This window comes from Coregonus lavaretus (genome assembly GCF_964263955.1).
Source record: "Coregonus lavaretus genome assembly, contig: HAP1_SCAFFOLD_47, whole genome shotgun sequence".
Lineage (NCBI taxonomy): Eukaryota > Metazoa > Chordata > Actinopteri > Salmoniformes > Salmonidae > Coregonus > Coregonus lavaretus.
Genome location: NW_028161510.1, coordinates 2,339,325 through 2,356,371, shown reverse-complemented (window position 1 = coordinate 2,356,371; position 17,047 = coordinate 2,339,325). Strand labels below are relative to the sequence as shown.

The window sequence follows — 17,047 nt, the reverse complement described above, 5'->3', positions numbered from 1 at the left end:
ACTTGATACAAAATAGTCCAGTATTTCAATGCTTCACTGGATCAATCTGAAACTTTGCACACACTGCTGCCATCTAGTGGCCAACATCTAAATTGCGCCTAAACGCCTATATTATATTACAGCCTTTCTCTTGCATTTCAAAGATGATGTATTATCTTTTACCAGATCTAATGTGTTATATTCTCCTACATTAACTTCACATTTCCACAAACTTCAAAGTGTTTCCTTTCAAATGGTTTCAAGAATATGCATATCCTTGCTTCAGGTCCTGAGCTACAGGCAGTTAGATTTGGGTATGTGATTTTAGGCGAAAATTGAAAAAAAGGGTCCGATCCTTGAGGTTAAATAGCATCCATCTTCCATTGATTAGATATATCCTAACTTTTGCCCCACGGAGGCTCTATGACTGCAGCCACTTTGATGACTTGTGATTGGCCGACAACAAGCTACAGGTGTCACGCTCCACTCTGGTGAAAAGCAAGAGCAGCATCAATGATTCTCTCTGCGTTCGGATCTGTACGGGCCCTTCCGGACAAGTCAGTTCAAATTACACATACCCCAGACAATCATATCAGATCCAACCTAGTCCCGTGACATTATTTAGAATTCTGGATACGGACCCGCTCGGGTCCCGGATCGGGTCTCGGGTATTCAGGTACAGGTGGATCCGTGAAGACCTCTACTCTATACCAGGCGGTGTCAGAGGAAGGCCCTCAAAATTGTCAAATACCCCAGACACCCAAGTCATAGACTGTTCTCTCTGCTACCGCACAGCAAGCGGTACTGGAATGCCAAGTCTGGGACCAAAAGGCTCCTGAACAGTTTATACCCCCAATCGTAAGACAGTGAATTAAATGGCTTCCCTTAATATTTACATTGACCCCCTTTTTTATTTTTTGGCCACTGACTCTCTTGCACTGGCTCTATGCACACTCACTGGACTCTACCCACACACTCACATATACTACACTGAAACTCCAACACACACACACACACACACACACACATAGATAGACACACACTTTCACACACACTTATTTTTGTATTACTTTTTAACTCTGCATTGCTGGCTAAGGGCTCGTAACTAAGAATTTAACGGTAAAGTCTACACCGGTTGTATTCGGCGCATGTGACAAATACATTTTAAATTTATTTGAAAAGGGCATTTCGTAATATTTCTAAATACAATTGCGGGGAAAACAGTTTGGATGAGTCAGTGGAAAGTTTGTGGATTTATAATTTTCTCCTTGTGTAGTACCACCTGTGTCTCCACTCTTTTCATTAGGCAATGCTATTGGTTGTCAAATCAAAGCAAATGGTTGCATTTAGAACAGAGTCGATCGTTTTATTGATCTCCAGTGGGTCAGAGTCAGAGTAGCCTGTCATTTCGGTAATTTGTGTAGTATAAAAAAAATATCCTTCTAATGTCTCCAGTCGTAAAATTACAAATACATTATTTTAGAGAAGGCATTTTTTCTCAGACCCGCAAATACGATGATATGATGCAATGTTTTATTATAAAGAGGATCCCCCCCCCCCCTCTCAAATGTTATGAAGTCCTAAATACTATGAAACTCTGGTGACACCCCCGGTTAACAGGTATAATAGAGTACTGAGATGGTATTTCATAAATTTGTTTTTACATCTAACATGTCAATGCAGGAAGAATGCAAGAATATATTGCTATTAAAGCTAATTCAGTGATTGTCGTGAATTTTGGGTTGACAATTAGGCTAGATAGGGCTCCAGAATTTCAGATTGTTTTGTTTAATAGAGATTAATTTTCCTTCATCTTTATGTGGACTAATATTATATATAGGCATAATTCAATTGGTGCTAATTCACCACTTGAGGAAGTGGAAACTTAAAACACATTAGACGCTAACTCTAAATATAACACCTACTGCTAGTAGCCTTTAATCCAACAGTCAAAGCAATGTCCCAACAAAAAAAAACGTTGCAATGAGGCTTAGTGTACTTGCCATGTGCAAACTCTCCATATTTCAAAGCCATATGGGATATATCTTCTTTCAGTTCTCTTTGCACCTTGTGTAGATTCATGATTATCTTAGAGACAGAACTCAGGCCATCATGATGGATGGGGTTAAGTCGGAATTTCTAGAAGTACATAAATAGTGAAGAGAACAGGTTCCAAAATCTTTATTTAAACAACATTATTCAACCTGTTAAATTTTTTTAACTTCATCTATATGCGGATGATACTATTATGTATGCTATTGCCCCAGCTGTGGATCTGGCTGTGTCAAAACTACAGTCAGATTGTATAGCTATGCAGGAATCCCTTGCTGATTTAAAACATACATGTTGTTTTTAAACTCTAGTAAGAATGTTTCAGATGAAGTACATATTCACTCATTAGACGGTTCTCCAATCTAACGTGTTCCCACATATAAATACTTAGGCTTTTGGATTGATACGGATTTGACGTTTAAAAAAACATACAGATGGGCTGGTTAAGAAGCTAAGATTTAAAGTGGGCTTTTTCCAGCAGAAACAGATGGTGCCTTTCTCTAAGCAGTAGGAAGCAGATTATTCAGTCAACCTTTTTATCTGTTCTTGATTTTGGTGATATTATTTATCAAAAGTGCAGCTGCTACTACTTTTAAAACCTTTGGATGCCATTTTTTTGTTAAAAGCGACAGTTTTGATACTCATCACAGTATCCTGTATCAAAAGGTTGGCTGGACTTCTCTAAGGACCTGTAGATCTCTACATTACTTTACAAGGTCCGACTTCACAAACGTCCATCTTATCTAACTTTGCTGTTGAAGTATAGACAGCTGAGTTGCCTAACCCGTTCACAGAATGGTTAACTCTTGAGGTTCCAAGGGTCTCCACCGAGCTAGATAAATCTGCTTTTAGTTTTAGTGCACCATATTGCTGAAACAAAAGTTGAAATACATTTAATCTTGATGTTCTGGTGCCGTTCGGGCAATTTAAAGTATTGATTGGGGATTTATTTGTGGAGGAATGTAACTGTTTTTCTGGGTGGTTTGTGATGTTACATTTGTGCTTACCGTGACTGTGTTTTTTGTATTCTAATGTGTGTAAATATATTTTATATTTTCTGTTTGTGTATTTTATGTTGTATTATTATATCATATATCATCTGAAAAAGAGACCTAGGTTTCAATATGTATTCCCTGTCAAAATAAACGTTAAATAAAAACATAAAATACAAATATCCAATGCACTTTCAAATTTGAGGAATTTGTGCCTCTAGGACAGGGGTGTCAAATTCACACCATGGAGGGCCTAGTGTCTGCTGGTTTTTGGTTTCTCCTTTCAATGAAGACCTAGACAACCAGATGAGGGGAGTTCCTTACTAATCAGTGGCCTTAATTCATCAATTAAGTACAAGGCAGGAGCGAAAACCCGCAGACAATCGTGGGATGAGTTTGACACATGCTCTTAAAAAAAAAGTATTGAGTATTGAGACTGAACAAAGCACTACAGATAGAGATAGAGATGTTTACATGTGAAAAATATAGCCTAATGGGAAGCATTTGATCAATCGTTAACGTTTTGTTTGTTGCCCCCAGTCTTAGTAGCTTTTACAATTCCTACAGTACAGAACAACATTATTTGAGTGTATAACTTGAGTAGAATGCCTATTTAAAACAACACATTGGGTCAATAACTGCATAGTTTGTGCCCCTGTTTTTAAGACAGCACTCACCGGTATTAATCAGATCTCCAATCTCCTCCTCTTTCACTGTGACAGTCATCCCCTCCTCTTTCACTCTCAAAGCTTCCTCCTCTTTCACTCCAAAAACGTCTTCTTCTTTCACTGAAACATCCTCCTCCTTCACACTGAAAGGTTCTTCCTCTTCTTTCACTGTGACAGTCCTCTCCTCCTCTTCTTCTTTCATTCTGAAAGCTTCTTTATCTTCTTCTTTGACTGTGACAGTCATCTCCTCCTCTTTCACTGTTATATCCTCCTCTAACTCTTTCACGACTATATTCAGCCCCAGAGCTTCTTTCTCCATCCAGCAGACCTCCTCTTCTTCAGCACCCCCACACCCCCAGTAGCTTAGTGAGCTCATGGTCGAGGACGTTAGCTAGCTAGTTAGCATTAGCGACTAGCCTAGTGCTAGGCTAATTTAACCAGCTCGCTGACTTACAACGTAAATATTAAATGGAGTAACTAGTAAAGACACCGACAGTGTGTTTAAAACACTGATGTTAATAAAAACAAAATGGTCAACAGAGCTTCAATGTTTTGGTTTTATGTTAGCTAGTTAGCTACTGAGGTTTCTTCTTCTTTTGTGTTTCTTTCCGGCAGACTAGACGCTGTATTGTGCATTGCTGGTCGGAGTGCGGATTGCACATTTTGGTAACGAACAAAAAAAGGGAAAAGGGGAATGTGAACAACGTAAATTGCACCACCATCTAACCCTGCACCTATACACATTTGAGATTATTCAAAGTAGCCACCCTTTGCCTTCATGACAGCTTTGCACACTCTTGGCATTCTCTCAACCAGCTTCATGAGGTAGTCACCTGGAATACAATTCAATTAACAGGTGTGCCTTCTTAAAAGTTAATTTGTGGAATTTCTTTCCTTCTAAATGCGTTTGAGCCAATCAGTTGTGTTGTGACAAGGTAGGGGTGTATACAGAAGATAGCCCTATTTGGTAAAAGACCAAGTCCATATTATGGCAAGAACAGCTCAAATAAGCAAAGAGTAACGACAGTCCATCATTACTTTAAGACATGAAGGACAGTCAATCTGGAAAATGTCGAGAACTTTGAACGTTTCTTCAAGTCCAGTTGCAAAAACCATCAAGCGCTGTGATGAAACTGGCTCTCATGAGGACCGCCACAGGAATGGAAGACCCAGAGTTACGTCTGCTGCAGAGGATAAGTTCATTAGAGTTACCAGCCCAAATAAATGCTTCACAGAGTTCAAGAAACAGACACATCTCAACATCAACTGTTCAGAGGGGACTGTGTGAATCAGGCCTTCATGGTCGAATTGCTGGAAAGAAACCACTACTAAAGGACACCAATAAGAAGAAGAGACTTGATTGGGCCAAGAAACACGAGCAGTGGACATTAGACCGGTGGAAATGTGTCCTTTGATCTGGAGTCCAAATTTGAGATTTTTGGTTCCAACCACTGTGTCTTTGTGAGATGCAGAGTAGGTGAACGGATGATCTCCACATGTGTAGTTCCCACTGTAAAGCATGGAGGAGGTGTTACGGTGCGGGGGTGCTTTGCTGGTGACACTGTCTGTGGTTTATTTAGAATTCAAGGTACACTTAACCAGCATGGCTACCACAGCATTCTGCAGCGATACGCCATCCCATCTGGTTTGGGCTTAGTGGGACTATCATTTGTTTTTCAACAGGACAATGACCCAACACACCTCCAGGCTGTGTAAGGGCTATTTTACCAAGAAGGGGAGTGATGGAGTGCTGCATCAGATGACATGGCCTCCACAATCCCCAACCTCAACCAAATTGAGATGGTTTGGGATGAGTCGGACCGCAGAGTGAAGGAAAAGCAGCCAACAAGTGCTCAGCCATGTGGGAACTCCTTCAAGACTGTTGGAAAAGCATTCCAGGTGAAGGTGGTTGAGAGAATGACAAGAGTTTGCAAAGCTGTCATGAAGGCAAAGGGTGGCTATTTGAAGATTCTCAAATATAACATATATTTTGATTTGTTTAACACTTTTTTGGTTACTACATGATTCCATATGTGTTATTTCATAGTGTTGATGTCTTCACTATTATTCTACAATGTAGAAAATAGTTTTTAAAAATTAAGAGAAACCCTTGAATGAGTAGGTGTTCTAAAACTTTTGACCCGTAGTGTACGTTTTAAGACCGATTTTCGGGATGTCTCATGGTCTGACAAACACCGCTCTGCCAACTTTCACCGCAGATGCGAAAGGCTGCAATAGGCGGATTTTGATTGGGATTTTTTTTAAATGTTACTTAGATTGATGTTTAGGTCAATCAACTCTAGGGGTTTAAAAAATATATATATATATTTTCCCCCTTATATCTGTGGATCAATTGTCGGAGTAGAGAACACACGATTTTGAATGACTCAAAATGGGTCAAAATTCAACAAAGATCCAGCCAAAAAAAGGACCATATGCATTTCAAGTAAAATAACAGCCCGATGTTTATCTCCCAGGACAAATTAGCTAGCAACAGCAAGCTAGCTAAATGTCCATGAATGTTTCATGTGTGTTTCGACCTGTCTCCAAATTATATAGTTGATTCACAGTTGGTTTTGATATTTTAACCTGCGTGTCATGACGCATCTGGTGGGAAAGACAAAATCAACGCTCTGAGCTGGTTTGGTCAGCTTGTTATACCACTACATTTCACTAAATGTTCCTACTCCTGGCCACTGGCCTGGGAGAACAGGACTCCTTCTTTCAACACCTCATATAACTTTTCTGCCATAAAATCTTTCACTCCCAATTTTCTGCTGCTACTACTTTTATAAATCTGCGACTTCCTTTCCATCTGTGCAGTACAGTTAATTACCATAGCATTGAACGCAAGAAAACCAACCTTACTAAAACACATCCTCTCTGGATCTCTCTCTTCAGGCCTACTCACTGGGGGGCTCCCAGTCTAGTCACTCACCCTTGGGCTATCCTCTACTCTCTTCACTGCCTCAGCATAGGAAACTTTCTGCCCCACTCAAACTCTGGCAATCTCAACCCGTCTCTCTCTCAAGGGCGCCCCCTACAGTTGACACAGTGCTTTCTCTATCCTTACTGTACTCTCCCTTTGACTATGCCCTCCTGCACATTTATCACATCCTGGGATCTCCCTTCTACGCACTGCTGCAACATGTCCGATTCCTTGGCACCTAAAGTACCGTAGCGGGTTCGGAATCACAGAATAGCAAATATAACTTAACCTGACCTTATCAGGTCAAAGTTCAATAAGACAGGGTATTCTCAGTCTCGCCATGGCCACTGGGTCTACGTCTCACCAAACGGCGGGTGTCACAAACACCAGGAATACCATTTTTTATTTGATCCAGCTCTACACTCAACGCTACCCCACTGATCACCCCTTTGAGCGGCGTCCTGCTCTGGAGAGCAAAGCAAAACACAGGTTGAGCCCTAAGTCGCGTGACACAAAGCGCCCGCTTCCTCTGGGCAGAGGATGCACAAAAAATCTAAACAATTCCACTTCTCGAAACTTTCACAGATGTAACCATTCCCAGTTTGTCCTTTACCCAGCTTGAAACAACGTATGGGTCAACAAAAAGCAGGAATCCATTCTTTCCAAAAATCTCACTCCCACCTGTCCAAAATCATTTCTGGGCAAAATACCCTACCTGTCGTCGCAGGTAGGCCCACTTCATCCCGGTCTGGCTCAACTTCAGAGCGCTCACCGCTGCTGATTGACTCCATTTCGTGATCATCAAGGTTCTCAAGAGAGCATGTAGACTTATACGTTTACTTGGTTTGTATTCATGAGACAAATGCCATTCTTATGCCCTCACATCATCACACTTCTGTCTTCCTCCCATTTCCCAAAAATCTACAAAAATGGCTGAATCAGTAGCCGTGTTGTTGAAGCGTCCCGTCCACTAGATTACACATCACGCAAGAAACATCACTTGAAAGACTTACATTGCCATCTGCTGACTGGGTTGGGTAACGCGGTTTGGAAATGTTTAACCCTCCCGTTGTCCTAGGGTCAAAATGACCCGCCACTGTGTTGAACCAACTTTATTTAATTGTTATATTTTTGGTATCATTTGTGAGAAGGAGGCAGTGAGACTTTAAAGAAAGTATCACTGCCTCCTTCTCACAAATGATCCCAAAAATATAAAAATTAAATAAAGTTGGTTCAACACAGTGGCGGGTCATTTTGACCCTAGGACAACGGGAGGGTTAATTACATTGTTTATAGAAAGGGGTCGTTTTCTTAAATGGAGAAATACAACAAACTAACCGGGTGGAAAGTGATATCAGGGACACACAGAAAATCTTAAATAAAATAATAATAAATACAATAATCATGAAAAAAAACGTTATTGATGAGAGAGAATTTAACTAGGACTATAAAATAATGAAGAGAGATTTTAAATGTGTTATTATTTTAAGGCTTATATTTCTCGTGGAAGTTGATGAATAACACCCGGGGACATGGCAAAAACGCCTACATCCACTGAAAAAAAGTGTTCAAAATGCCTAAAATTCCCTTTCAAGATCCATATTTTTGTGTTGTTAAGGTAAAGGACACCTGACCTTGTATTTAAAGCCTTTTGGAATCCACATTTTACACTAAATAAGAAGTGATTTTCCTGGGGATAGAAAAGCCACAGCATCTTAGGAATGACCCAAAACAACTCAATAATAATTTCAAAATAACAAAATATGTGGGTCATTCCACCAAACCAGTATGATTTTTTACGGTGGCATATTGCTGCCACTGAGATTTTTTTATATAATTATTATGAGATAAGATCACGTTATTCTGAAATAATTCAGTAAATGAATGATAACATTACTAGGAAAAAGTTCTTGTTATTATGAGAAAGATCGTGTTATAATTAGAAAGATGTCGTTATTGCGAAATAATCCAGTTGCACTTTATTATGAGAAAGAGCCTTCATTATGCTGAAACGTTAGCATTGGCTACTGGCAAGCTTGGGAATCACATTCGACTACGTCTTTTCAGGAACCAAGGGTCAGATTTTTTTGTGGCACGTTAACTCCTACGATAAGCTGAAGCCATATGGCATTTGTAATAATAAGTTTAGGAGATAGGTTAAAGGGTTAAGGTTAGGGTGAGGGGAAGGGTTAGCTAACATGCTAAGTAACTAAGCAAAGTAGCTGTAAAGTAGTAAGTAGTTGAAAAGTTGCTAATTAGCTAAAATGCAAAAGTTGTCCATGATGAGATTCGAACTCGCAACCTTTGGGTTGCTAGACATTCATGTTATACGACCAATCATTCTACTTTTGTTTGTGCCTTAAGTAACCATACCATACATAGCATATCATACTGATTTGAGTGTCACGGATTTACATTTACTATGTTACGTTTAGTCTATGAGACCAGGCTGGGTGAAGGGATAAAAGAGGATGATAGCAGTGTGATTATTGTCAGGTGTTATACAAATTCGACAGTCACAAGATGTGGACGTTAAATAGGACTATGGCACATCAAGGGAATTGTAGCCTTCTGTTCAGATGTGTTAAATGTTAACTGAAATCTGGACACTGACTGTAGGTCTATAACCTCTCACATAGCCTTAATATTACTTCCTGCAGAATTAAGCATTTCTTGCAGTAAAATGAAACACCAAATGTAGGCTAAATTCTTACTCGGGAACAGGAGTGGAGAAAAATGATTTATTTATTTCAACATCTTGAGAGAATGCGAATGCACAATTAGATACCACCTGTAGAGGTACTATCTTTATCAGCATCATAAAAGCTGATTAGTATTTCAAGCACATAAAATATGCATCCTAGCCGAACTGCAATCTTAGCAGAAACATGTTGGCTCGTTTTCACAGCTTTCTATGTCCTTACAACCGGTCAAACTGATGGCATTTGGAAATGATGCAGAGAAAATCTTTCCCGTTTTTTAAAATTTTATTGCATTTTCTCCAAGTCCCTAAACGTCTTTGCTCCGCGAAAGAAGCAGAGATGACAGAGAAAACGTTACCGATTCAAACTAGATTGAAGCATTCATTCTATCGATGTGTGACATTATTCTGGTGAGCAAGGGTTTATTTAGCCTTCTAGGGCAACATAATGACAGAAGAGAAGCTGCATGTATCTAATTATAGACAAGATGACTAACAAATACCCTACCAAAATGTCGAGAATTATAAGCAGAAACATCTAAATCAGGTAAAAAAATATCCTGCACCCCCTGTAAAAAATAAATAAATTATTCCGCAGTCTCTGACTGTAGTCTACAGCGTATTTCCTATATTAGCGAGTTAGGGTCGTGTACGTGCCTCAGATGTCCACTTTATCACATATAATCGGGCTGTTGCGGTTGGGGATGGGTTATTTTCAATTGCGGGTGAACAATCAGCTGACCCGCGCACCACTAACCACAATAATATTCAGCTTCTACATCTGCGTAGAGGAAATTATTATCTGTAAGAAGTAAGAGAAAACATATCTGGTTATTTTTTACAATTATTTGTTTTGACATTGTTTGCGAGAATTGTTTTTGTTTGTTAAACTGCGTTTCCCACTCCAGTCAGCAGATGGCGATGTGAGTCTTTCAGGTGATGATTCTTGCGTGACGTAAAATCTAGTGGACGGGACGCTTCTTCTTCAACAACAACAACAACAACAACCACCATCTCGGTAACTCGCTAGCAAACATAAAACCAAAACATTGAAGCTATTTGGACCATTTTTGTGTATATTAACCTCAGTGTTTTAAACACACTGTATATGTATGTACTAGTTAATCCATTTAATTTCATATTTACGTTGTCAGCTATCTGGCTTGTTCAGTTAGCCCAGCACTAGGTTAGTCGCTAATGCTAACTAGCTAGCTAGCTCACGTCCCCTACTATGAGCTCACTAAGTTACTCTCCCCCTGCTAAAGAAAATGAGGTCTGTTGGACGGAGAAAGAAACTCCCGCGCTGAACATTTACGTGAAAGAAGAAGAATTTACTGTGAAAGAAGAGGAAGTGGAGGAAGCTATCACAGTGAAAGAAGAAGAACAGGATGTTACGGTAGAGGAAGAAGCTTTCGGAGTGAAAGAGGAGGAGATGACTGGTGCATTGAAAGAAGAGGAAGAACGTTTTGAAATGAAGGAGGAGGGGGAGATGACTGTCACATTGGAAGAAGAAGAAGAGGAGACTGGAGATCTGATTAACACCAGTGAGTTCAATCTTAAACAGGGGCACACTGCAGTTGTTGAACTAATGTGTGCTATTAAAATGGCATTCTACTGCAGTTCTACAATTTGTTTTCACGGTAGATCAGGGGTCTCCAACCTTTTCAAGCATGAGAGCTACTTTAAAAAATGAAACATGTCGGTAGCTACTCTTTTTCTTCTTCTAGCTTTCAATTAGGCACATTCTTTATTCTCTTCTAATCTCCAGGAGCGGTGCGTGGGTAAAATCACTGGGGGAACCAGGGGGGGAAAAGCCATATTACAACCTATGTGTTGTGATAATTGCGTTGTTTGCTCTATAACCTGTTAGTTCATATGCCTCGGGACCGTGATATATATATATAGGCCTAAAGGCAGAGACAATAAGAAGACAGTGGCAGAATAAATTCAACCACACCTTTGTTTCATCACAAAACCGGAGAGCAACCTCTGTCTGGTGAAGTCCACAAAGCATATTGCATGTAACAAACAGTTACATGACCTACAGCATGGTCAACCAAGTTAACGTTTCCGACATTTTTGTACCACTAAACAACTATTGATTTAGAACGACAGAGAGTTACCGCAAGTCGCAAAGAAAACAGGAGCTGCCTCCACTATTCCAGCACCATTTCAACTTCAACATTTCAACATCATCAAATCACCTATGTTTAGTCTAATACAGTGACAACTAAAAGATACCAAAAACGATTTAGTCCAGTCAACGTAAGCTAAATATCATGTGGCTGTCCATGTTTCTGATTTCTGTGTGCATGCGTTCGTGCAAGTAGAAAAAACATGTTGACTCACCCTACTTGTAGAGAAACGCCAATGCCATCCTCCTCTCTTTCATGTAGACTAAATGGTCTAGCACTCTTTAATACAGTACATGTTTTTATTTGTTTGTTGTCCTAGGCTACCTGGCTAAAATGCTTGCTCGCTAGCCTAACTTCCTTTCATGGGCAATGTTAGCGAGTTAACATTAGCCTTCTACATCTAGCTACATATTGAACTTTCATCCTCTCAGGCCAGGGGCACAATGTATAAATTAATTGTTGGATCAGAATCGACGTTATAATCATTGGCCAGTACAGAGAATTAAGTAAAACCACAAATCCCTATCTCCATCGATGGCTAATTTAGGAAAGGGCCAATTTTAGCTAGCTAGCTAACCACCGGAGGACAACAACACAACGAGATGCAACAAGAACAGAACATTTGTCTGTCAATTATGTATTTCTCTTGATGCGATTTGATTGGAGTGAAGACAAATTCAAACTGGCTTCCTTGACACTTTTTATTGGTGCGCCAGGACCATTCACAGTTGAGCTCACTCAGTTTAGCTCAACGCTGATTGGCTATTATTTTATACTTTTTTTAAATCAAGTGAGGACAAATGCTCGCTGGTTTCACTTGCATTCAATGCTATGGGCGGCAACAATGTCATACTCTTTCGGACCCGACAGCATCAGATAGATGGCCTACCCATACAGAGATAGAGGGGCGCTGTTTCGCTTGCTCTGATGCTTTCTCCGGTGAGATACATTCAGCCTCTTGCGAAGTGAAGGAAACACAGAGGGACAAAAGATAAATGATTGTATGTTTTTTGGGAAAGCCTGGCTTCCCTTGGCATACATGAATATATGCCACTGCTCCTCTCCCCTGCAACTATTCCCCATGTCCTTAGTGTACAAGAGAAAGTAGTGCACTATGTTGTCAACTTTTCCTGTGGTCCTTAGTGTACAAGAGAAAGTAGTGCACTATGTTGTCAACTCTTCCTCTGGTCCTTAGTGTACAAGAGAAAGTAGTGCACTATGTTGTCAACTTTTCCTGTGGTCTTTAGTGTACAAGAGAAAGTAGTGCACTATGTTGTCAACTCTTCCCGTGGTCCTTAGTGTACAAGAGAATGTAGTGCACTATGTTGTCAACTCTTCCCGTGGTCCTTAGTGTACAAGAGAAAGTAGTGCAGTATGTTTTCTGTCAATATACACTACCATTCAAAAGTTTGGGTCACTTAGACATTTCCTTGTTTTCTAAAGAAAATCATTTTTTTTGTCCATTAAAATAACATCAAATTGATCAGAAATACAGTGTAGACAATCATGTTGTAAATGGCTATTGTAGCTGGAAACGGCTGATTTTTTAAAATGGAATATCTACATAGTTGTACAGAGGCCAATTATCAGCAACCATCAGTCCTGTGTTCAAATGGCACGTAGAAAAAGCCTTTGATTAGATAGTAGCTGGGAGCTTGTGTCGGATACTTGTGAGATTTGTTTATGACAGTTTGCGATGGAACACATGAAAAATTGCATTTACTTTCGGAATTGTTTGGCGAGCTATGAGCTGTTGGAGACCCCTGCATCAGATACTTGTTTGATATTTGGGAGTTCGCTCGTCAATACCTCTTCAATGAAGGTCATAGGATGATGAGAGTGATATGTCTAGAATCAGATTAAGGTAGCGATTAAGCTACACCCTACATTTTGGCCATTCCATTCCGTTTTCAAAAAGTGACTATTGGTTTCAATGGGGGAATGTTTGCACTTTTGGCAAAGGGACCGTCTTAAAAGTACAATCTGCAGAACATGGTGTTTACAGAAAAACTGGCAATTCTCACATAGAAACTTAATCGGAAGGAAGGATGTTTGACATGCCAAAACATTCAGGAGGTAGAGGTCCTCAAAATTGACCCTTTCTGCATACCCCACCCTACCGTGAGACACGCATATCTTGGTCATTGATCAAGACAAAAGGGTTGATTTTGATATTATTCGAAATCTTACAAATAGTATTGAAGCTCTGTGTCATTTGTTTTTAAAATCTGAATGGTGTTATTAGGTCCTTAATATTTTAGCTGTAAGGTAAGACGGACTGATCTGATGGAACTCTGCTACCGCATCATATATCCTATAATTACAACTCATGTCTGATTTCATGACATTTTGGTTGACATTTTCAGTTTCTTTTCAAATGATTAAGAGGACAGAATCAAGACCATGCCTGATCATTTTTGTTCATTTGATCATTGTGGATTAAATGTTTTTTAATTTTTAAATGACCTCCGGTTATTGAGGGATCTAGTCTGTATTAAACCTATTAAAGAAGGCAGTTTGATCATGTGGAGGTTTCATTCAGGGCTCGAATCCACACAGCGTCTCAGAGTAAGAGTGCTGTACTAGCATCAGTATTGACTTTTATATAATAATGAATTAGATTGTATGGACCTGATCCTAGATCAACATCCTACTATGAGACGCTTTGTGAATATGGGCCCAGGTCTCTCTGTTGACTAAATACTGTCTGTCTTTGGCAGGAGAGAGACTAGACTCTCACTCTGACAGAGGGAAGAGTCCTTCAGGGGAACCAGACCCAGAGACTTCCAAACCAGCAAGACGACACCCCTGCTCCCAGTGTGGAAAGAGATTTTCTGTATCAGGGCAATTGAAAAAGCATGAGAGAATACACACAGAAGAGAAGCCCTACCAGTGCTCCCAGTGTGGAAAAAGATTTTCTGTATCAGGGCAATTGAAATTACATGAGCGGACACACACAGGAGAGAAGCCCTATCAATGCTCCCAGTGTAAAACGAGATTTTCTCAGTTAGGGAATTTGAAATCACATGAGAGGACACACACAGGAGAGAAGCCTTTCCACTGTTGCCAGTGTGGAAAAAGTGTTTCCCTATCAGGGTCCCTTAAAAAGCATGAGCAAACACATTCTGTAGAAAAGCCTTTCCACTGTTCACATTGTGAAAAGAGTTTTACGAATTTAGAGTACCTGAAAATGCATGAGAAAAGACATACACGGGAGAAGCCTTTTCACTGCTCCCACTGTGGAATGAAATTTACCTGGTTTCAGCAACTGAAGGAGCATGAAAGAATCCACACCAGAGAGAAACGTTATGAATGCTCCCAGTGTGGAAAGATATTTACCCAGTTAGGGCACCTGAAAGACCATGAGATAACACACACAGGAAAGAGGCCTTACCACTGCTCCCAGTGTGGAAAGGAATATAACACGTCAAATGGACTAAAAGTTCATGAGAGAACACACATACTGCTCCCACACTTGTCTCATATTTTTGACTGAGAAATTGTGCTTTTGTTTAACGGCACATGAAATCAAATTGTATAAAGCGCATTCCAAAATACATTTGTATGTTTTTTTTATTTAAACACCTGAACTGAATATGGAGGATGTCAGTTTGAAAGTAGAGTTTGTCAGTTTGAATGTAGATACTGTAGTGTCGAGATAACGATGCTAATTATGCTGTGATGACAAGAAATCCGCTGACACTGTCCTTGATTATAATGGTTTATTACATCAAAGATTTCAGCGTCAATTTACAGACTCCTGCAGACATCTGGAGAACAACTGACCCAATCTCTAATATGTTATATTCTCCCCGTCCTTTGTTTCAACCATGGTATTTATAATATGTAACATAATATGGGTGGTTTTCCCACAGACCAATCCCAGGCCTCCACATAACAGACTTCCTCTGTTTTAGGGGGCCTCTATAGTAATGCTTTCCAGATGCTTCCGCAAGCTGAGTCAACTTCCTCTAACATACCATTTGCAAACGTCAGCAAAGTCATAAACTGTTTAGATACTACAATACTCTGTGATTAAATTATCATTTTCAAACTCTGTGTTTTCTTTCTGTGTGTGTTTATCTGCGTGTCATTCCTCGAGCACTACACATCATCAAGTGGTCTATCTGCTGTTTTCTCCATTGTTTATATTTGTGTTGGTGGCTCATGCTGACATTTGTATCTTACAGAGTGTGACTTTAAGGGAATAGATTTTGTCTTTAAAGGGGCAATCTGCTATTGCTACATCCATTTTCAAATGAATGATATACAGTTGTGGCCAGATACTGTAAGTGCCTTTGAACGGGGTGTGGTAGTACGTGCCAGGCGCACTGGTTTGTGTCAATAACTATTTTGGAAGCGATATAATTGCATTTATTCATGTCTACATTCGTTTTTGACACATTTATTCAATTACAGACACCTTAATGCATACTTTTAAATTATATTCTGTGAGCTAATCATACAAATAAAAAATGAAAACCACTATTTTAAAAAATGCCTTAAAGTATTTGTTTTGAGAGTTCTAATGTAACTGTCCCCACTACATCAAAAAATACTTGAATACATGTAATTTCATTCATTACTATGCTGTGGAGGACTGCTCCTACTGGCGAGTGCCATATGGCCGACCCGTGGCTTGAAAGCCTCTCAATGGCCAATACATAGCATCTGCAATCCAGGATTCATATACATAATTTCTTATGACATTGTTTGCCAGAATGATATGAATATTTTTCCAAACTGTGTTGCCCACTCCAGTCAGCAGATGACGATGTGACTCTTTCAAGTGATGTTTCTTGCTTTAGCTACGTGTAATCTAGTGGACGGGACGGGAAGCTTTTTCAACAACAACATGACTCATTAGCTGCCTCGGTATCTTGCTAGAAAACATAAAACCAAAACATCGGGGATCTTTGAACCATTTTGTGAATATTAACCTCATTGTTTTAGACGCACTGTGTATTTACTCCATTTCGTATATATGTTGTTAGTCAAGCTAGCTGGTTAAGATAGCGTCTAGCCGAGTGCTAGGCTATCGCTAATTAACAAGCAAGCTAGGTAGCTAGCTAACATCCACAACCATGAGCTCAATAAGCTACTCGCCCCCTACTAAAGAAGAGGTCCGCTGGACGGAGAAAGAAGCTCTGGGACTGAACATTGTCGTGAAAGAGGAAGAGGAGGATATCACAGTGAAAGAGGAGGAGATGACTGTCACAGTCAAAGAAGAAGATAAAGAAAATTTCGGAATGAAAGAAGAAGAGGAGGAGAAAGCTATCACATTGAAAGAAGAAGATGTTACAGTGAAAGGAGAGGAAGAAGGTTTTGGAGTAAATGGGGTGATGTATGTTACAGTGAAAGAAGAGGAAGAAGGTTTTGGAGTAAATGGGGTGATGGATGTTACAGTGAAAGAAGAGGAAGAAGGTTTTGGAGTAAATGGTGTGATGGATGTTACAGTGAAAGAAGAGGAAGAAGGTTTTGGAGTAAATGGGGTGATGGATGTTACAGTGAAAGAAGAGGATGCCGTTTTTGGAGTGAAAGAGGAGGACATGACTGTCACAGGGAAAGGAGAGGAAGAAGCTTTCAGGGTT

General features: G+C 39.8%; 2 protein-coding genes across 2 annotated transcripts in view; both read left to right on the top strand.

The window, feature by feature from the left end:
- LOC311120521 (uncharacterized protein) overlaps nucleotides 1–17,047 on the top strand; it is a gene marked incomplete at its 3' end in the record, with an annotated part of 53,307 nt that overhangs the window by 23,587 nt on the left and 12,673 nt on the right. The gene's annotated exons all lie outside the window — the stretch shown is intronic.
- On the top strand, nucleotides 10,346–15,350 carry LOC311120565 (uncharacterized protein). Its single transcript, XM_084195155.1, has 2 exons — nucleotides 10,346–10,865; nucleotides 14,177–15,350. Exons 1-2 carry the CDS (start codon nucleotides 10,553–10,555, stop codon nucleotides 14,950–14,952), a joined length of 1,089 nt encoding a protein of 362 aa, XP_084051281.1. The 5' UTR covers nucleotides 10,346–10,552; the 3' UTR covers nucleotides 14,953–15,350.